This window comes from Poromitra crassiceps, assembly GCF_964638095.1.
Source record: "Poromitra crassiceps genome assembly, chromosome: 29".
NCBI classification, from domain to species: Eukaryota; Metazoa; Chordata; class Actinopteri; order Beryciformes; family Melamphaidae; genus Poromitra; species Poromitra crassiceps.
Window position 1 is genome coordinate 2650180 of NC_139641.1, and position 22548 is coordinate 2672727.

At 42.1% G+C, this 22548-nt stretch overlaps 2 protein-coding genes across 2 annotated transcripts in view; one reads left to right on the forward strand and one right to left on the reverse strand.

The window, feature by feature from the left end:
• The window catches only part of LOC310799974 (dysbindin-A-like), a 33509-nt gene extending 31612 nt beyond the window's left edge, over nucleotides 1–1897 (reverse strand). The window contains exon 1 of the mRNA XM_083662574.1: nucleotides 1706–1897. Coding sequence (XP_083518700.1) covers nucleotides 1706–1761 — 56 coding nt within the window. The 5' untranslated portion in view covers nucleotides 1762–1897. The remainder of the gene's footprint in view (nucleotides 1–1705) is intronic.
• A 231-nt stretch (nucleotides 1898–2128) lies between these two features.
• On the forward strand, nucleotides 2129–22547 carry rbm42 (RNA binding motif protein 42). Its single transcript, XM_083662782.1, has 12 exons — nucleotides 2129–2240; nucleotides 2842–2898; nucleotides 4589–4718; nucleotides 5353–5422; nucleotides 16341–16412; nucleotides 16666–16838; nucleotides 17024–17200; nucleotides 17780–17914; nucleotides 18703–18820; nucleotides 19558–19655; nucleotides 19934–20030; nucleotides 21851–22547. Exons 2-12 carry the CDS (start codon nucleotides 2843–2845, stop codon nucleotides 21961–21963), a joined length of 1239 nt encoding a protein of 412 aa, XP_083518908.1. The 5' UTR covers nucleotides 2129–2240; nucleotide 2842; the 3' UTR covers nucleotides 21964–22547.
• Nucleotide 22548: the final 1 nt, after the last annotated feature.

The following is a 22548-nucleotide window of genomic DNA, read 5'->3' on the forward strand; positions in this document are numbered from 1 at the left end:
ATGTTTGTTGCCTGCTAGCTATCAGACAGCATAGAGAGACTTAAATATGTGCTGTATCGGTATCGGATCGAAATCGGTATCGAATCGGGTATCGAAATTTGATCGGAATCGGATCGGTTTTGAGCTAAAATATCGAAATCGGATCGGAATTGAAAAATCTTGATCGCAGCATCTCTAGGTGCTTTCTCACTTGGGACCCAGGAGTGGAACCGAGCACACGTTCCGTGCCCGAGTGCGGAACAGAGTACCGTGACAGGGTCAAGGTTCAAGGTTTTTCTTTATTTGTCTCCCTTGGGAGAAATTTGTCTTGGAGACAAGGCCACATCGAAAAGGTGGACGGAACACTTGCGAATGTGAACGCCAACCGTACCAAACCACATAGACAACACACGGGCGAGGATACACTCCAGGCGTAGTTGATGATGCAAGTGTTGCATCCCGTTCCTGAGCACGAAAGACATTTTCTAACGTGAAAGGTGTGTGTGTGTATTATATATATATATATATATATATATATATATATATATATATATATATATATATATATATATATATATATATCCTATTGAAATGTGATCTGTAATGTCACGTTACATATTAAACCCAAAGCAGCAGTGCTAGGCTAGCGAGCACACTCAATCCAATGAGCAAACTTCGGTGCACGGCCAACAAGAACTGGATCAAATCGATAACAGGCCAGCACACTAAAATGTCCTTTCAAAAGTTTAATATTAAGTGAGTCATCTGGGAAAGACAGCAGCAACGGACGTTTCAGCCCAACACTGTACATATATATATATAACAATTCATTGTTTGCCAACCACCAATAAACCTTAATAAAGAAGAAGAAAATCTTAAAGAATTTAAACAGTCCCCTATTTTTGATTGGGAAAGATAATAATGGGAGATGTGAGTTATTGTGGAGAGGGAGAGACAGTGGATCACGTGTTATTATATTGTCAGAAGTATGTGTCAGAGAGAGATGTGTTAAAGAACGCACTCAGAGATTGGACAGGAACCCCTTCAGGGGATAAGTGTTGGATGCTCCTTCTGGAGTATTTAATATCAACAAGATTAATAAATAGAATTTGAAGAAGTTATTATAGTTATTTGGTTCCTTATTATTTAATTATGATTAGTGTGTTTATTTTTTGTTTATTGTTTGATAGGAATTAGCCTAATTGTTGGTATGCATAGAATTACAGAGATAGATTTTAGTCCACACTCCAGATCAGTGGGTGGCGGTAATGCACCCGAAAGTTGTTTGCCAATCGCCATTAAACGTAAAAGAAGAAGAAATCTTAAAGAAGAAGACCCTCGTGATTGTCAGCTGAGAGCAATTAGCTAGTTAGCAGTCTAAAAATCTAACTAACGCTAGCTAACCAGCGACCTAATGGTTTTTGTCAACAACCCGAAAAATAATTAAAAATAATAGTATATTAACACTGACGTATCAACTTGTGTCCAGGAGAGATTAACTGTATATTATTGTGTGCACTAACAGGGACATAAACAGCAGCTAGCTAGCCACTTCAAATAGTAAATATTAAGCAGATCTCTGATGTTGGAAATAAATGGCACTGAAAGTATCAGAAAGCAGACTTGTAAGGGCAGTAACGTAGCGTAAGTCCGTGTATTTCAGCCTGTACGTTACAGTTTCAGCAGAGATGTTACAGTGTAACGTTAATGAAGCAAGCAGGCTCACCCGGTGGTGAAATCCTGCTGGACCGTCTGAAGTTTTTCTCTGAAATGTTCAAACATGATTCTTCCTCGTCTCTGTTAACATGAAGGTTCTCAACTTCTCATCTAATAAACGTCAACTTTCACCGGTTGACATGACAGAGTAACAGTAATCAAACTAAGTCGCTTGTGTTCCGCCCGGATCTGCCAATCTGTTTTGCTAAACACCCAAACCGGAAGCGATATTTTCCCCCCCATGATGGCAAAGGCTAGGCGAAGGCATGACCCGCCCCTCTCTGCCTCTGATTGGCCTAGCGTTAAACGTTCCTATAATCACATTCGCTTGGCTATCCTTACCTAGCCTTCGCCATCATGGGGAAAAAAATATCGCATACCGGAAGTGTTAAACAGCGCTGCGGAACGCATGTAAACCCCCGCATCAGCCGACGGAACAAACACAGCCGAACACAGGCACAGCTAGCTAGCTGCTAGTAGCAAATAGCTAACTTTAGCTAAATAACAAGATACACGGAACTCTGCCTGAAACTTCGCCGATTAAAGTAGGTAACGTTAATGTTTTTCCTGAATGGTTTCTTATTGGTTCATCTTAGGTGCAACCTTATCCTCATTAAACGTTACGTGGTGATCTTCTAATTATGAAGGGCTAACGCTAGCTAACTTTTATCTTCCTTCCTACCCATGGTAACGTTACCGAACCTAAATTTAAACACGAATAACTAACCAGCATTTGATATTGCAAACATTATATCAATACAACGTGCAATTCTTTTTGTAAATCACTGTATCAGTTATTAGCAACGGCCCCATTTGGGGAGTAACTTTAGCACCATTGGGTGCCTGAACTGTCCCCAATGATTCGTAGGCTGTTAAAGAGTTTACTTTTTTCGAAAAATAGTCACCCATATCAATGTTCACACATATTGACCACCTCACCTCACCTAGTGTCCCCCTGACTTGGATATGTGTAGGACAGAGCGAGAGAAAAGCACACCGAATTTTTGCAGATGGTGTTTTCATGTTATTTTCTAAATTCTAAATATTTATCATTAACACTTTTACTTTCCTTGGACACAAGATATCAAATGTATTGATTGGTAGATGGAAAAATGTATTAAATTGATTTGTGTTTTTGTTTCCTAGCATGGCGCTCAAGTCTGGAGAAGAGCGTTTGAAGGAGATGGAGGCTGAGATGGCTCTGTGAGTACAACTACTGTAATACAGGGTTTTTTCCAACATGCTTATGTGCTTCTTTAAGGACCACCATGAGAAGGAGCCTCTTGTGGACACCAGCTTTTGTCATAGACTAACATAACACTGTACTAGTTGAGACACTCTAGTCTTTACTACCCTTGTTGGATTATGGAGATCTGCTTTTCATGAATGCTCCTGACCAGTACTTAAAGAAACTGGACACGGTGTACCACTGTGCTTTGCGCTTTACGACTAACTGCAGCTATCGTGTACATCATTGTACTTTGTATACTGTTGCAAATTGTCCATCTCTATCTGTCCGTAGACTCTCTCACTGGCTGACTTTTATCTATAAATCTATTCTTGGGCTTCTTCCTACATATCTGTGTTTACATATGTGTAGAAACCTCAGCCATTATGGCCTGCGCTCTCAGCACATCATTCAGATGCAGGTCCCTAGAGTCACAACTGAACTGGGTAAAAAGGCTTTTAAATTTTCTGCGCCCTCTACCTGGAATGATGTGCAGAAGGACTTGAAATTATCTAATCGTATAACTCTGGGGGAATTCAGGTCAATTTTAAGAGACAGAGAAATTAGTTCTCTTGGCTCTTGTGATTGCCCTGCGATGTAATCTAACTATTGTTTCCTGAGTGACTGACTGTATTTTATCTGTTTATTTTGTGTTTGTGTGTATTGATGGAACTGTCTTTATGCTGCCGTTTTGGCCAGGTCGCTCTTGGAAAAGAGGTTTTAATCTCAATGAGTTTTTACCTGGTTAAATAAAGGATATTGATTTAGGTTTATACAGTAAGTCAAATTGTATTCATTTTTCCATCGCTAACTGGACCAGAACAGATATAAGTTTGTCAGTATGCATGACTTAATTTGTTCCCACCAGGAACTAATATTATGTAAGTTCAGTTGCTCTGATACTTTTGATTCCAAGATGATTGACCTTTCAGTGTAGGAAATTTGAAAAATATTTGGGGGGCAACTTTTCCCCCCGCTGTCAAAAAATGGGGGTCATTTGCAAAATTCTGGGTGCACTTAAAAACTAATTAGTGCATAAAGTTGCCAAAGCGTAGGGTGAACAACAACGCTAGCATAGGGTGAACAACAGGAGCGTACCTATGTTCCCCGGGTCCTATATTCCCCGGGTCCTATGTTCCCCGTTTTTGCAGCGTGTCGGTGGACCGCTGCCTGGAGCTAACCTCTCCCAGCCCCCACGCCAAACCTAACCTCCCCCAGACCCTAACCCAAAACCTAACCTCTCCCACCCCTCATGCCTAAACCCGGGGGAAATAGGGATGACCCCTGAACAACCATGCTGTTTCTGTGTTTTTTGTAGTCTTCTGGCAACAAGCTTGCAGGTACTGACTGTGTGTGTGACTGTGTGTTGCGTGTGTGATGTCAAGTCATTTGTTCATGCATGACATCACGCTTGCAACAACACACGCAGGAAGGTCTACCCATGGCAGGGTGATATTCTGGACTGGCTAGGAAAATCCCTGCCTATTAAGTCACAAACTTTAGCCGGCAACTTCCAGCAGAACCTCTGCTTTTCACTGTCATTCCCCACTTGTTTCTGTAGATATCTATAATGCAATTTATTCTGTTCATAGTTGACGTGGGCTTAGTTGACTTTGGTGCTTATATATATATATATATATAATCTCTCTCTCCCTCTCCCTATAGTTTTGAGCAGGAGGTTCTTGGTGGTCCAGTATCAGGAGGCCCAGCTGCAATGGAGGGAGTACCATTAGCTCTGGCTGTCCCAGCAGTCGCAATGGTCCGACACATTATCGGCACTAACACCTACAGACAGGTTGGTAATGACCTCTATGCTGTTATAAATAGAAGGGCTCGTCCGCATAGAGGAGTCATTGTTAGTTCTAAGTGGAACCCTTTTTGAAGGCGTATCTTAAAACCCTCCTGTGTGATTAATCTAGAACCCTTATGGTTCTTCTTAGAACTCACTGGTTGGATTCTAAAACCTAGGGCTGTTTACTTTACACTGAACATAGTCGGTGCCACGCCCACCGCCGCATTATTGAAGAGCATTCCAGTCTAAAGTGTATAAAACGTGCCCCTTCAAACGGCCCTATGTAACGTGCCCCTTCAAACGGCCCTATGTAACGGTCATTTACTAAGTGAAAGGTGATGGTCACTTTGTGATGCGACACGCCTAAACTGCCTGTGCAACGGAAGAGATGAGCCAGGCTAAAAGATCTTTTAATTTTGTCTCCAGAATTGTTAATATGGCACGTTATTAAAGTTTAAATATCTTTTGAGCTGACAAAAGTAAACGCATAGATCACCAATATATAACTGATTAACTGATTATTAATTGGTTAACGTTTAAGCGGTCAGTTGACGGTTAAACGATTATCGGTTGACATCCCTAGTATCAACTGATGGATTAGGTCTGCCGCTCATCTCTGTCTCTCTGTCTCTCTCAGGTCCAGCAGACGTTAGAAGCCAGAGCTGCTAGTTTTGTTGGTCCTCCCCCTCCTGCCTTTGTGGGACCAGGTGAGCACACACACACTTACACACACACACAGATATTGTCGTTTGACTCCACCCCTGATGCACCGTGCACACTGTGCACCATGCACAGGTGAAACTGTGAAAATGGATGGAAAAAAAAACAGATGAAAATTGCAAGATGAAACGACACACTGACGTTAAAGGAGAATTTCGTTTTATTTTACCTGGAGCCCTCTCCTCACATTAATTATGATCTGACGACTCACCCAGTGTTCTCCGCAGCGTTTTTGTGCCTCCTACGCGTTGTTTGGAGATCAATAGTGTCCAAGCCAGTCCTAGAATTGAGCTCCGCCGGGGCCACATGGCAGCGTGCTCTTCCTCCATTTAAATAGACAGTTTTATTCACGTTTTCGACCCGTATCGTCATTATATATATATATATAAAGAAACATCAGACTGCCAATCTCCCCCGGGCTATTTACAGCAGTCTTTACAGGGATCCCCTTTCCTCATTTCGGGTCAGTGTCACCAACTCTCGTCAAGTCCCGCGAGACTTTCCTGCCGCTGGCCTGTGGACTGACTTGACGAGCAAATTAAAAGGTCACTGGCTCAAGTAGCCGGTTTAAAATATGCCAGATAAATAAATTCCTTATATAAAATAGCCTAATATTGTGTGACCTATAGCCTAAGTGATGTTGCCAATAAGCTACGACTTAAATAGAGACTTACATCATATTTTTCCCGCCCCCTGTTATGTCGAGTGTTTGGTGAAAAAGAAAAATATAGCAGACGCTCTTTAACTGTGCGCCATGTAGGCATGGGTCGATTTCCGGTTTTACCGGTTCGGTTCGGTATACGAGCCCAAACCGGTTTGATCACGTGCAAACCGAAAAAACCTAAAAAAAAAAAAACATTTTTTTTTTAGGGTTAGGGTTAGGGTAACATTTTTTTTTTTTTAAGTTTTTTTTTTTTTTTTTTTTTGCCAGTCCATTCTGATTGCACTATTGTTCGTATTAGCCTCTTCTCAAGTTGCACTAGTAGGCAAAAGTCTTATTTTGTTTATTATGTTGATGTTTGAAGAAAAGTTAAGCTGAATAGTTATGAGAAAAAAAAACAGTGTGTTGTTACAGTTAAAAGGTTCTGCTTATTTGTATTCAGTGTTCGTGCTGGTTGGCAGCATACCAGCTTAGAGGTGCATTATCGCCACCAACTGCAGCCGCTTTGATACGTTTTTTTGGGGAATATCGAACTGGTTTCAAAATGTTCAAACCGACCGATGCCTAGGCCCTATATTGTGTGAATTTGTGAGTTTTGAAGTTTATAAGGCAGCTCAGCTGTAAGCCAATCCATTCTGATTGCACTGCTTGTGTTTTTATTAGCCTTTTTCTCAAGTTGCACTATAGGCAGAAGTCTTATTTCATTTATTATTTTGATGTTTAGAAGAAAAGTTGAGCTGAATAGTTATGAGAAATAAATACAGGGTGTTTGTTACACAGGTGTCCTGCTTATTTTTATTCAGTATCATTGCTGGTTGACAATACCAGCTTAGAGGTGTATTATCGCTATCAGGTGGACTGAAGTTGCACTACAGACAGTTATGGGCCACACTCGGGAGCCCTGCTTGAATTTTTTTTTTTTTTTTTTTTTTTTTTTAAATTACAAAAAAAATCGGTATACCGGTTCGATCCGGTTTAGACGGCAATATCGAACCGGTTTTAAAATTTTCAAACCGACCCAGCCCTAGCGCCATGCAAAAGCCGCACCGCAGCATCCCGCGGCTGACAGCGCTTTGGCTTGACAAAAGAGACCACAAGAGACCGAAATGTCAACGCAGACGTCCCTCGGCCAGTTCTTTTTATGTAACGATGGTCCTAAACAGCCACGAGATAGTCCAGTAAAAATGTCACTTAACCTCACACTAATTGCAACAAAACCAAACTCTACTGATTTTGTATCGTCAATATGTCCTCAATGAAGGAAAAAAAGTGTTAAGGAAATGTATGAAGGGAAATTTTTGAAAATGACCTATATGATGCTACCAAAAACGTTTATTTATTTATTTTTTAACATTTATTTTTATTTTATTTTTTATTTATTTTATTTTCTCCTTGAAGCAAAAAACACATACAGGATATAAGTGATGAGATTTATGGCACATTAAAAAAAAAAAAAGGCTTCCATAGGCTTCCATAGGCTACCATCATATTTAGGTCATTTTCAAAACTTTCCCTTCATACATTTCCTTAACACTTTTTTTCCTTCATTGAGGACATATTGAGGATACAATATCAGTTGAGTTTGGTTTTGTTGCAATTAGTGTGAGGTTGACCCACATATTTGCGTAAAATGCCTGGACTAAGAAGCCGCCTCAGCGAGGAAAAGTTGGGTTGATGAATCGCTAGTTGGCTGCAGCTTTGCACATGTAGCAGAGCACTTATCAGCAGTGTTGGGCAAGTTACTTTCAAAATGTAATATATTACATATTACTAGTTACTTTCATTTTAAAGTAATACGTTACTTTACAATATTATTTTCTGTGTAGAGTAACTCGTTACTTATTACACTACTTTTGCATTACTTTTACCAAAACAACAGCAGCAGCAGAATGACATCGCCACTCCAGAACCATCCTGAAAAATAATTTCAACCACCTTGAAGTCAGTGTAAACAATCCAACATTCTAAATGTTATAATTTTCCTTTGTTATTGTCATCTATAGTGGTTATTTGCATAAAAACACTTAGTTTGATTAGGAAATGATTGTATCTTTTTTAAATATGTGCTTTGATTTAATAAAATGTAACTCAATTTGTAACTTGAGTTACTTGACAAAGTAACTGGTATACTATTACTGAACTCCTATAAGTAATAAGTTATATTACTGAGTTACTGCTAAAAGTAATATATTACATGTAATGTGTTACTTTTGTAATGAGTTACCCCCAACACTGCTTATCAGTGAAGAAACTGCTGCGACAGAGAGGTCATCTGACAGGTCGTAAAGCGTATTATTATGTCCGTTGATTTAGCCTATCATGTCAACATTGTTTCAGCATAAATAGCCTACTAGAACCTCAGTTGATTTGCCATTTAAGGAGGAGGATTTAATGAGCAGCTTTCATTTACCGTATTTGTCTGAATGACTTTATGGAGCATCATCTCAAAGCTGACAACACGCAACAAGGGATTTTGTTCTCAGATGTATAGCTAGTAGGGGTGTGGGAAAAAATCGATTCACCTAAGTATCGCGATTTTTAATGTCACGATTTTTTGAATCGATCTTTTATTCCAGAATCGATAATCGCAAAAAAACAAAAACAAATATAGCCGCAAGCGGCGATGCGGGGTCCAAGCTTCCGGTGACTTGGGGGGTATATGTCAGATAGTGCACATTTATTCAGACTTGGTATATGCACAAGTAAACAAAGTTTGGTTGAGATCCGGTGACCTGACGGTTTCCAAGCAGTACTAGTAGTAGTAGTAGTAGCAGTAGTAGTAATAGTGTTGGTAGTAGTGGGAGTGGTAGCAGTAGTAGCAGCAGAAGTACTAAGAATAGTAAATGGTAAATGGTAAATGGACTGCATTTATATAGCGCTTTTATCCAAAGCGCTTTACAATGTGCCTACATTCACCCATTCACACACCGAAGGCGGCCAGCTGCCACGCAGGGTGCTGGCACAGCCATCGGGAGCAATTTGGGGTTCAGTGTCTTGCCCAAGGACACTTCGACGTGCGGACTGGAGGAGCCGGGGAACGAACCACCAACCTTCTAATTAGTGGACAACCCATTCTACCTCCTGAGCCACAGCCGCCACTAGTAGCCAATAGTAGTAGTAGTAGTAGCAGCAGCAGCAGTAGTAGTGGTGGTTGGCTGTTATAGCGCCACCATCTGGTAGATTGGTGTAATTTTTTCCTCTGAGTAGTGGGTGATGTCTTGAAACTTGAAGTAATACTTGGATAGAAAGCAGTTTTTGTGTACAATATCCCTTTAAGTATCTGGACAGAAAGTGGTATTTGGGTAGAACATACTGTCAATACGACAAGTACTTCTCTGGCTCTGCAGATACATATAACATGGTCTACAAAGTTAAATACAACAGTCTGGATAGCTCACTTGGTAAAGCACGTGACTTATGCTAACTAAAGACCATTGCCGCTCAAAGTTCAAACCCCACGTGGGATGAAAAGCTTTCAACTTCAGACAGGTAAGTCAGTAACAGTAATTAAAACCCCACATGCTGCCTCCTTATTTTGCGGTGTTTCATGAACTTTTTCAATATCTTGGAAATGTTAGCTGGAGATTGCGTGGCTGTGTTCAAGAACGTGTTTTGCAACAGGAGAGGTTAGTTCTTGTCTCATGATGGAGCTTTTGTGTTCTAAAATCAGAATTTTCAGTTGTCATTGTGTCTTTCCCACACACACATCAAACCATAGGGCGTAGTGGCGTCCACTACAGAAGGTTGATGGGGTTTATCCCTGAAATTGCTTTTGATGACTATAGCCAGCACCCTGCATTGCAGCTTGTCATGCAGTCCATTTACCATTAAGGACATGTCTGTATTACACACATAATCCACCACTTTACATTAAAAGTCTGCCCTGAATGGAGGTGTTTGAACTAATTGGTGTGGGTTGTGCTGTTACAATGGAAGTAAAGTAAAGGTAAAGTCCCACTGATTGTCACACAATGTGTGAAATTTGTTCTCCGCATTTGACCCATCCCCTGGGGGAGCGGTAGCGTGCGCCACGCTCGGGAATCATATGGTGATCTAACCCCCCAATTCCAACCCTTTGATGCTGAGTGCTAAGCAGGGAGGCAAATGGGTCTCATTTTTATAGTCTTTGCTATGACTCGGCCGGGGATCGAACTCACAACCTCCCAGTCTCAGGGCGGACATTCAGACCACAAGGCCACTGAGCTGGACACATGAGTGACAAGGATAATTCAGATTTAATTCTCTTTTTGGACCTTTCACATCTGAAGACACAATAATGTATTGGAATGTTTTTCCTTTCATATATCTGAAAGAAGGCTCCCAGCAAACACAATTACATCATGATGATGTTCTGATATCATCTTTCAGTGACGTCCAGGACTAGGCCAAATCACAGCCGATTTGGGGATCATTTAGACATCTACACAGGAATGTCAAGAGGACGTTGAAATATGACGTTACCATAAATAGGCATATTCAGTTATTCTGCTATGTACACAGTGTGTATTCAGCAGCGTTATACATAATTATATCCAGATTAACCTTTATTCTACATTTTCAAAAAATAAAACAGTTACCTGGCCGTGGTTTGAACCCAGGACCTCCAGCTTTGGTGTCTGCTACTTTACCCCTACACCATCCTTCCACAGCAATGACAAGGCACGGATATAACCTTATTATGGCATAAACTTGTTTTTATTCAAACGTGGGTGTCAAGTCTTTGTGGATCGGGCATTACTGTGTGACATCTAAACCAACTATGTATTATGCTACAGCAGATGCAGAACCCCAAAACACATTAACCCCACCCAAAATGCTACATTCCAACTTCCAGTAGTAGTAGTAGTAGTAGTAGTAATAGTAGCAGAAGTAGTAATAGTAGTAGTAGTAGTGTTGGTAGTAGTGGGAGTGGTAGCAGTAGTAGCAGCAGTAGTTGTAATTGACCGGTTAATGAGTTGTGGGCAATTTAGTGTTGGCGTGTGTTTCATTAAAAGTTTCGAGATTTATCATTTCAAAACGGTTTCACGTATCCAAAATCCTTTACTAACCTTAGGTCGGGGTAGTCCATAGATGACCCAGAAAAAGTTTTGTGTGATTTGGCCAAACAGTCTAGGAGGAGCTCGCAAAAGTAGGTTTTTGATCAAATTCAAAATGGCGGAAAATCTACCACACAGAAATGGGCGTGGCCTAGTGGGTTAGATACATGATGCTCCAGGGAAACCAGTAGATGTGGAATTTTGATTCTACAGCTCGCAGTTCAGAAGTTATGGACCGACAAACGTGAAATTGGCTGTTATAGCGCCACCATCTGGTGGATTGGTGTAATTTTTTTACTCTGAGTAGTGGGTGATGTCGTGAACCTGTGTGGAAAGTTTGGGTGATGGGGGGTGTATGGTTTCTGAGATCCACACACTTTTAGGGCAGGAAAAGAACAAAAGTAAATACACAAAAGTTTAAACATTTATAATTTCAAAACGGTTTCACGTATCCAAAATCCTTTAATAACTTTGGGTCGGGGTAGTCCATAGATGACCCAGAATAATTCCTATGTGATTTGGCCAAACGGTCTAGGAGGAGTTCGCAAAAGTAGGTTTTTGATAAAATTCAAAATGGCGGAAAATCTAGGCACACGCAAATGGGCGTGGCCTATATGGATAGATGCGTATTGATCCAGGGAATACAGCCGAAGTGGAATTTTGATTCTACGCCTCACGGTTCAGAAGATATGGACCATAACGCGAAATGGTCTGTTATAGCGCCACCATCTGGCCGATATGGGTAATTTTTTGTTTCTGAGTAGTGAGGCACATTTACAATCTATGTGCCCAGTCTGGCTATGCTGAGCCTTACAGTTTCTGCTGTACATACAGTTTTACCGGAGAAGAAGAAAAAAAAAAATAATCGGAACAGATACAATAGGGATCCACGCACTTCGTGCTTGGACCCCTAAAAATGTGTGCTTGCAGTCAGGCCACTCACTGAACAGCAGGCCAGGTGCCGCCTACTGGTTTACTAGTGGTTTTATTACTTTATTAGTTAGTCTGAAGTAATAATTACACTTCAGGGTTAAAGTGGGTGCATCTAAAGGTTGTGCTGTTACAATGGAAGTAAAGTAAAGGTAAAGTCCCACTGATTGTCACACAATGTGTGAAATTTGTTCTCCGCATTTGACCCATCCCCTGGGGGAGCGGTGAGCGGCAGCGTGCGCCACGCTCGGGAATCATATGGTGATCTAACCCCCCAATTCCAACCCTTTGATGCTGAGTGCTAAGCAGGGAGGCAAATGGGTCTCATTTTTATAGTCTTTGCTATGACTCGGCCGGGGATCGAACTCACAACCTCCCAGTCTCAGGGCGGACATTCAGACCACAAGGCCACTGAGCTGGACACATGAGTGACAAGGATAATTCAGATTCAATTCTCTTTTTGGACCTTTCACATCTGAAGACACAATAATGTATTGGAATGTTTTTCCTTTCATATATCTGAAAGAAGGCTCCCAGCAAACACAATTACATCATGATGATGTTCTGATATCATCTTTCAGTGACGTCCAGGACTAGGCCAAATCACAGCCGATTTGGGGATCATTTAGACATCTACACAGGAATGTCAAGAGGACGTCGAAATATGACGTTACCATAAATAGGCATATTCAGTTATTCTGCTATGTACACAGTGTGTATTCAGCAGCGTTATACATAATTATATCCAGATTAACCTTTATTCTACATTTTCAAAAAATAAAACAGTTACCTGGCCGTGGTTTGAACCCAGGACCTCCAGCTTTGGTGTCTGCTACTTTACCCCTACACCATCCTTCCACAGCAATGACAAGGCACGGATATAACCTTATTATGGCATAAACTTGTTTTTATTCAAACGTGGGTGTCAAGTCTTTGTGGATCGGGCATTACTGTGTGACATCTAAACCAACTATGTATTATGCTACAGCAGATGCAGAACCCCAAAACACATTAACCCCACCCAAAATGCTACATTCCAACTTCCAGTAGTAGTAGTAGTAGTAGTAGTAATAGTAGCAGAAGTAGTAATAGTAGTAGTAGTAGTGTTGGTAGTAGTGGGAGTGGTAGCAGTAGTAGCAGCAGTAGTTGTAATTGACCGGTTAATGAGTTGTGGGCAATTTAGTGTTGGCGTGTGTTTCATTAAAAGTTTCGAGATTTATCATTTCAAAACGGTTTCACGTATCCAAAATCCTTTACTAACCTTAGGTCGGGGTAGTCCATAGATGACCCAGAAAAAGTTTTGTGTGATTTGGCCAAACAGTCTAGGAGGAGCTCGCAAAAGTAGGTTTTTGATCAAATTCAAAATGGCGGAAAATCTACCACACAGAAATGGGCGTGGCCTAGTGGGTTAGATACATGATGCTCCAGGGAAACCAGTAGATGTGGAATTTTGATTCTACAGCTCGCAGTTCAGAAGTTATGGACCGACAAACGTGAAATTGGCTGTTATAGCGCCACCATCTGGTGGATTGGTGTAATTTTTTTACTCTGAGTAGTGGGTGATGTCGTGAACCTGTGTGGAAAGTTTGGGTGATGGGGGGTGTATGGTTTCTGAGATCCACACACTTTTAGGGCAGGAAAAGAACAAAAGTAAATACACAAAAGTTTAAACATTTATAATTTCAAAACGGTTTCACGTATCCAAAATCCTTTAATAACTTTGGGTCGGGGTAGTCCATAGATGACCCAGAATAATTCCTATGTGATTTGGCCAAACGGTCTAGGAGGAGTTCGCAAAAGTAGGTTTTTGATAAAATTCAAAATGGCGGAAAATCTAGGCACACGCAAATGGGCGTGGCCTATATGGATAGATGCGTATTGATCCAGGGAATACAGCCGAAGTGGAATTTTGATTCTACGCCTCACGGTTCAGAAGATATGGACCATAACGCGAAATGGTCTGTTATAGCGCCACCATCTGGCCGATATGGGTAATTTTTTGTTTCTGAGTAGTGAGGCACATTTACAATCTATGTGCCCAGTCTGGCTATGCTGAGCCTTACAGTTTCTGCTGTACATACAGTTTTACCGGAGAAGAAGAAAAAAAAAAATAATCGGAACAGATACAATAGGGATCCACGCACTTCGTGCTTGGACCCCTAATAATCGGAACAGATACAATAGGGATCCACGCACTTCGTGCTTGGACCCCTAAAAATGTGTGCTTGCAGTCAGGCCACTCACTGAACAGCAGGCCAGGTGCCGCCTACTGGTTTACTAGTGGTTTTATTACTTTATTAGTTAGTCTGAAGTAATAATTACACTTCAGGGTTAAAGTGGGTGCATCTCATTGTAAAATTGGACTTCAAACGGCCCAAATCTGGCTTCAAACGGCCCAAACTGGGCTTCAAACGGCCCAAATTTCACGCGCGTCGGCCCATATCGGCCTGACTTGCTTGGTATCTAATGCCCGGCCTGAATTATGATCCCAGTCCGCCCCTGTTTTTAACTATATCGCCCAGCTCTACTCATGATATATAATATACAGTCTCTAGTGTATGATTCAACTTTTCCCATGTTCTAATCTAGTGTAAAAAAGCAAACAAACTGAAAAAAGAAAAGAAAAAAATAAACAAAAATCGCAATAAATCGTAATATCGAATCGCAATAATCGTAGAATCGCAATACTTAAGAATCGCAATATAAATTGAATCGGCACCCAAGAATTGTGATAGTATCGAATTGGGAGATAAGTGAATCGCCACAGCCCTAATAGCTAGGTAACACGGCTATTATTCTTATCTTTGCCCTTAAGTTTAAAGTAAAGCAAATATTCTCATGTTGTGAAGTAGGCTATAAGTCCGTTCTTAAAGCGAGTTGGATGCCCGCGTGTCAACCAGCTGCAGCCGGCTTTTAATAACCTCGTCATCGTGGTCAATAGACCCGCTTCAGAAAATATAGGCTACTTTTAAAAGTTTGACTGACTGCACGTCTCAGCTCTGGCTTGCTGCAGGTAGGGAACTGGTTCTTAATTTAGATTATCTTTCAAGTTATTTAATTTCACGTTCTTGGATGCAAAGAGACATTTAATGTAGGCCCGCCAGTGTCTTTCTTTAGGCTTAATTAAACGGGAATATGACAAACTGTTCGGTTCACAAAGTTTGTGACGAGTTCATTCACTACAATAAAATACATTTGTTGACGATTGGATAATAGCTTTTGTTTTTTGTGTTTTTTGTTTAATCTTAACGGGAACTGAATTAGGCGAATTAATTCGCTCCCTTTGCACTGCAAGCGCAGACCGCAGTGAATAGTTGGATAATTATTTTGATTTAAAATGAAGATTTCGTTTGCTAAAAATATAGGCTACAATAATATGTTATGTATTTAAGAAATAATTACATCTATCTTTTTCAATACATTTTGACTGGGCCGGTAAATATTCTATAAGGCCGGAATTCTGGAATGTTGCCGGCTCCATTGGCCGTTTAGAGAATCCCTGACGTGGGGGGGACTCCCCTGCCCCTGCACCCGCCGTACACAGACCTGTGTGAATATATCAGCAATGGCCGGTTGATGGGCTGATGGTGGTTAGTTGGAACATTTTTCCATGTCATCCAACCCAGAGCCGTATAATAGAAGAGTTCCGACATCTCCATTCACTCCAATGGACCGTTTTTTTTCCAGGAAGTAAAGTCCTGGAACTCCCGAGTAAAAAAAAAGCAGCACTGTCGAGTTGCAGCAAAATAGACAGTTTGTGTTGTACTTTAAAAGGGTTTTTCATCCCTTGAATCAAATTGTACATTATCAGCTTTATTTTAGCATGCAAAAGTAGCGCGAGACCTATTCCTGGCTGTTCATTGGCTAATGAGTCTCGCATGTTGGTCCTCCGCTGACGCCACTCTCTCTCTAGAGCAGTGGTTCTCAAATGGGGGTCCGTGGCACTTTACCAGGGGGTCCGCGAAAAGTTTTCAGGAAAATAAAAATATTTTTTTGTTTTTTTTTGCAAAAGCTTCATAGTTCAACGAAAATATGTTATGCTTTAAATCTAAAATTGTTCATGGATTATATTCTAATCTATCTATCTATTTTGTAAGAGGTCCTTGGCTGAACAACATTTGAGAACCTCTGCTCTAGAGGACACTAGTCCAACCCTAGAGTGTATTATCCATGTGGCTGAGCTTGGTCCAATCAGGACTGCTCTCTAGTATACATCCAGTAGTGCATCAGTTTGTGCATCACTTCCATTCACTGGTAACCTGTCTGTCCGTCCCACAGTCCCCCCAGTACGTCCTCCACCTCCTCCCATGATGAGACCAGCCTTCGTCCCCCACATCCTCCAGAGACCTGGTAAGATCACTAGTCTACAGTTGTGCATTACCTTCCATTAAATGCTAACCTACCAGTCTACAGTAGTTTAGAACTTTACTAGTCATTCACACAGGTTTATTGAGTCAATAAATTGAGTTGGCTACTTGTCTTCAGTGATCTCAGTTTTTAGAGCTGTCATATTTTCTACCTACTTTCTTTGCACAAATGTTGGCATTATTATCCTGTGTGTGTGTGTGTGTGCGTGTGTGTGTGTGTGTGTACGTACGTACAGTAGGTGGTCCGAGGATGCCAATCATGCGTGGTCCTCCTACCCTGCCCATGGCTCCTCCTCTCCCGCGGCCTCCTCCACCTCCTCCCATGATGCTGCCTCCCTCCCTGCAGGGCCAGCTACCCCAGGCTCCTCCTCAGCCCATCCAGCAGCACATGGTACCTTCAGTACCTCAGGTCAGAGTCTAAGTACACCATAACCCACCATAATAATAGTGTGTGAATAATCCAGCAGCCAGCGCCTCTTCAATCATGTACATTTGTTTATAACCTCGCGTCTCTTACCAGATATTCCGCAAAGGGCCAACAAAACAAGACGCCACCAACAATAACGCTTCAGTGCTCTCCCACTCTCTCCCCAGGTCAGTGATATGCCCCCCATGCCCATGGTGTCAGCCCCACCCACCAGACCGGTAGCCCCGCCTTCTATCAAACCCACGCCATCAATTATCCAGGCAGCACCCACGGTCTACTGTGCCCCTCCGGCCCCCGCTGGACCCAAAAGACCCGACATCAGAGCACAAAGACAAGCTCGAATGGTATGTAAGGAACAGGAAGTAAGTCACTTTGAATGGAAGCCCGCCGACACGAAGCTATGAACGCCAGCACATGAACTATAGCAGCGTGTCGTGCAGTGTCAATGTTGTGGTAGTGTTGTAGGACAAACACAAAATTTACAGGCGCCCAGGGCAGAAATATGGAGAAAACAGGTGGTGTTCAACACCTGTGGCATCACATGTTGCTGGGCATTCTGCTGGGGCTAACATCACAGGTGTGCATGAAGAGTTCCACTTCAGGAAGTGTGGCCCCTGCAGTTTACTAAAACCAGTCCAGATGCAGCTATGTGTGATAAAAAAAAAATACTCAATTCCATCCAATAGTTGTGAATGCCCTAGTTCCACCTACATGCGGATTCATGCTCATGTGCAGTAACTCCACACTCAGACTTCGACTCGGGTAATGGGGCTTCTCCTCGGACTCTGCTTTGGTGACTTGGACTTGGAACACTGGGGACTTGAGACTCGACTTGGACCGGAGATGACTTGACTACAACAGTGGTTGTGGTTGTAGGTTGTCATAGTTGTGTGACCAGCGGGTGTTTTGGATGTGGTGTCTAGGAGGAGCTGGCAGCGCGGGTGGCAGAGCAGCAGGCAGCAGTGATGGCAGCTGGTCTGCTGGACAAGAAGCAGAGCGAAGAGAGCGGCAGTGTTATTGGACCCAGCATGCCTGATGCGGAACCCCCACACACTGAGGTACTGAACCACCCCTCACACACACACACACTGAGGTACTGAACCCCCCCACACTAAGGTACTCTGAGAGTTAACTTAACTTAACTTTAACTGTCAGCATTTTATACAGTCTATGGTCAGCATTTGGCTTGTGTTATTGCAATATATATCCTAGGTTGAACATAGTTAAACTGATGATCAGCAATATTCTCACAGTAATATGTTAACGTAACCATTATAATCTCGGGAGAGCAGAAAATTAAATAATGAGCCATGCACATGGGTATTACTGTTACAACATTTAATAAGGTTAATTTTCACAAATCCTTTGATCAGGGGGCAATGTGCCTCTGTTGTGTTTTGCTGATCCTGCTCCATGGTACTCCGGCGGTGAACCCTTGAAGAAACAAATGACACCGTGTTATATTAATATATTATAATATATTAATCACTATAACATTAACGCCACCAAATTTCACTTACAGTCATAGCAACGATGCCACCTTGCTCGCATGTTTATGTTAGCACGCGATGCTAATCGAGCTAGCGTTCGCTTACAAACATGAGCATTACTCAAACAGTCCAACATAGGAGAGCACCAAGTGTGCGATCAAATCCACCTCAGTTATAAAGTTGAGAGTTTACCCATTGTTATAGAATGGAAGTTACCACTCCTAAAAATATCTTTTACACTTTTTTTTAAAGCATAAACTAAACAAAAGTTTTTTTGTTTGTTTTTTGCTTGTTTTTTCCATAAATAGTATGTATAATGTGTTTGTGTACTAGTCGTGTCCTGTGGTCTGTCCCAGCCTGCAGAAAGCGCTACAGAAGACAAGAAAAAAGGAAAGGCTGAGAAGGTGAAGAAATGTATCCGTACAGCAGCTGGGACTTGCTGGGAGGACCAGAGTCTACTGGAGTGGGAATCAGGTAGAAGCAGGCCGAATGAACAAAAGTCATTCAGGGGGAGGGGAGAGACGGGTCCTTCTTTTCTGTTGACTGCACATTGGACAATTTGTTTCTACATAACTGGCATTGTTTCAAGTATGCATACCATGTTGTGACACTAAGGACTGCACAAAATAAACATTCAAAACTCAGGAGGAACGAGTGGGACAGATAACATTAGCTTCCCTTGCTTAGCGTCTCAGTGGCTAATAAACTGTTGTGAGTGTCTTAGCCGTGTTGTACTTATAAACGGCATCACAGTTCTTGCAATGAACAATGTCGTCAAGCTAAGCCTATCAGCGTGCTCCTAACGCGAGCTTGCGTATCTATCCCGGTAGTACAGACTTCACTTCATGTCAGCTGTCAGCCTGTCAATCCGCTGTCAATGCGGTTTGTTGCCACACAATAAACCCGCGGTTTGTTCCAAGCCAGTGTGATCCTTGACTCGCTCTCACACGGCAGCCAATCAGCGTTGAACAGCGAGCGACTGATGCCAGCGTAATTTCGCTCGAGTTGGGATATTTCATCTCGGGCGACGAGCGAATTTTCTCCCCATCGCTCTGTCTCTGTCGCTCGGAGGCCCAGCGATTTTTCTCCCGGGCGAATTTACGCTCAATCGCTCGTTTGCATTGACTTTGTATGTAAACTCGATGCCAGCGAAAAACTTTAATAGGTCGGTGTGAACGCAGCTTTAACCTACTTTCTCTTTTTGTCCACAGATGATTTCCGTATATTTTGCGGTGATCTTGGTAATGAGGTAAACGATGACATCTTGGCCAGAGCCTTCAGCCGATACCCCTCCTTTCTCAAAGCTAAGGTCAGATTATTATTTTATATATATATATATATATATATATATATGTGTGTGTGTGTGTGTGTGTGTATATATGTGTATATGTGTGTATATATATATATATATATATATATATATATATATATATATATGTATGTGTGTGTTTCTATATATATATATACTGTATATATACATTTTTTATCTTTTGTGCTTTCTTCTCTTTGCTCTTACTGTATTTAAAAGAACATTTTGGGGTGAGCTATTACTTGAAGTTTCACATTTCTGTGCTCTGCTGTCATCAGGTGGTGAGAGACAAGCGTACAGGGAAGACCAAAGGCTACGGCTTCGTCAGCTTCAAAGATCCCAACGACTACGTCAGAGCCATGAGAGAGATGAACGGTCAGTCTCATTTACAAAGTGGCTCAAACCATTTCACCTGGCTGCATTTTGCAGCTTTTTAAGGGGGGGGGGGGTGTCTTTAGAAATGGAAACATTTTATGTTTTTCTTGAATGTTATGGAAATCCTACTTCAAATTAAGTCATAAATGTGGAAACCCTGAAAGGCAGAAAATAGGTGTAAAAAATAAAATCAGTTGTAAAAAAAAAACTACTGAGGGGCACCTGGGTAGTGTAGAGGTACGTAAAAGCACTTTCCTACCACCCTGGAGACCCGGGTTCAATTCCCGGCAGCGCTACTACCAGCTTGCTCAGACGTTCCTGCAGACACCATTGGCTGTGTCTGCGGGTGGGAAGCTGGTAGGGTAATGAGTCCCGGTCGCTGCACTAGTGCCTCCTCTGGTTGGTCGGACGCCTGTTCAGGTGGAGGGGAACTGTAGTAGTGTGATCCTTCCACACACTACGACCTGCTGGTGAGACTCCTCGCTGTCAGGTGAAAAGAAGTGGCAGGTGACCGCACATGTATCGGAGGAAGCATGTAAGAGTCCATACCCTCCCCAGATCGGCTGAGACAAGCTTATACCAGTGGTTCTCAAACATTTTCACGTTAAGGACACAAATTAAACCACATTTGATAAAGATTTGTCCCATGGTCCTTTGCTTTTAGATGTGTTATTACAGAATGTATGAAAAACAATGACCAAAATATATACATATGTTCTGTCATTGTGTTACTTTATTATAATTATACTATAATTATAGTGAAAATAAAGATCCCCCTTTTACTGGGGACCCCTGGACCCACTGGCTTAATAAGTACACTTGGCAGAAGGGGGAAAATACTACTGACACCAGGACAACCATTATTTATTTTTTTATATATATTTTTTCCCCCTGATTTTTTATCCCATTTTTATCCCCCATTAGTGCTCATTTAATTTATTTATCCTGGTTGCTACTCCACCCTCTGCCGATCTGGGGAGAGCCGAAACTGGCTCCATGCTTCCTCCGAGACATGGGCAGTCAGCCGCTTCTTTTCACCTGACAGAGGAAGCTTCACCGGTAGGACATAGCACGTGGGAGGATCATGCTATTCCAACCAGTTCCCCTCCCTCTGACAGGCGCCCTTCACGACCAGAGGAGGAACCACATTAGCAACCAGGATATTGCATGTTTTGGTGAAGGGGTTCCTATATGAAGGAAACCCCCAGGGGGCACGGGGAGAACATGCAAACTCCACACAGAAAGGCCCTTTTGACGACCCCACCCGGGCGGTGGGCACTCGAGGACATGCGGACAGGCACGCACTCCTTCAGCGCCCACAGCGTCCCAGGTGGGAATCGAAACCAGGACCTTCGAGCTGTGAGGCGACAGCGCTTACCACTGCACCACCGTACCCCCTGACAACCATTATTTATGATACAGCTGTTAAAGCAGCAAAACACAGAACAGTGTTTCTCAACTGGTGGGTCAGGAACCACAAGTTGGTCGTCGATGTGTGCATGAGTAGAATAACCTTTTTGTAGAATCTACTCATTGAGGATGCTGGCGTCCGTGGCCAACATTACTGTCTTTCAGAGAAGACCTAAGGCATCCTAGCTTGTTGCAAAGGGGGCTAAATGATGCTACAAAATTAGGCTGAATTCTGAAAGTTGGGTCGCGACTTGATGACGAAGGAAAAATGCGGGTCGTGAGGCTAGACCAGTTGAGAACCACGGACATAGAACACTTATCTGGTCAGCAGCCTTCCTATGACACTCATGACTAACTGTAACGTGTGTGTGTGTGTGTGTGTGTGTCTGTGTGTCTGTGTGTGTCTCTAGGGAAGTACGTCGGCAGCCGTCCTATCAAACTAAGGAAGAGCATGTGGAAGGACCGCAACATCGAGATAGTCCGCAAGAAACAGAGGGAGAAGAAGAAACTGGGCCTCAGATAGTCTGTGTGTGTTGGTGTGTTAATTGATTAGTCGTTTGGTCTAGATAGAAAATGGCAAAAAATTTCAATCATGTTTCCCAAAGTCCAAGATGACTTCCTCAAATGTCTTTTGTCCACAACCCAAAGATAGTTTGCTGTCAGAGGAGTAAAGAAACCTGAAAATATTTACACTTAAGAAGCTCGAAACAGAGAATTTTGACAATAGTTGGTGATTAATGTAATAGTTGACAACTAATGGCATAATTATTGCAGCTCTATTCTTATCCATATGAATGAATATTTTTGTGTAGTAGGGGAACAGTAATTGTATTTTGATCCTTCTTGACAGGAACGTTTTGAGATAAACTCTTCTGTAGGATAACATGAGCCCCCCTGCCCCTAAACCACACACGCAAATATAATTTCTCAACCTGGACTCTTAGCTGTGTGATATTGTTCTGTTCAGTTTACTGGTCCAGCCACTGGCTGTTAAGACATTTGTTCAGTGAATTAATTGTCTTGTTTTTTATGCTTCAGACCACCAACATGCCCAAATATGGACTTCCAGTTCTAGCTATGGGGAAAATAAATTGGGTTTTCACATTAT

What these genes read in the sequence shown, in the direction of transcription:
- rbm42 (XM_083662782.1), top strand. Translation starts at nt 2,843, where the DNA reads ATGGCGCTCAAGTCTGGAGAAGAGCGTTTGAAGGAGATGGAGGCTGAG. An exon ending in GCACTAACACCTACAGACAG is followed by an intron (nt 4,719 to 5,352) that starts GTTGGTAATGAC and finishes TGTCTCTCTCAG; the next exon opens with GTCCAGCAGACGTTAGAAGC. An exon ending in TCCTGCCTTTGTGGGACCAG is followed by an intron (nt 5,423 to 16,340) that starts GTGAGCACACAC and finishes TCCGTCCCACAG; the next exon opens with TCCCCCCAGTACGTCCTCCA.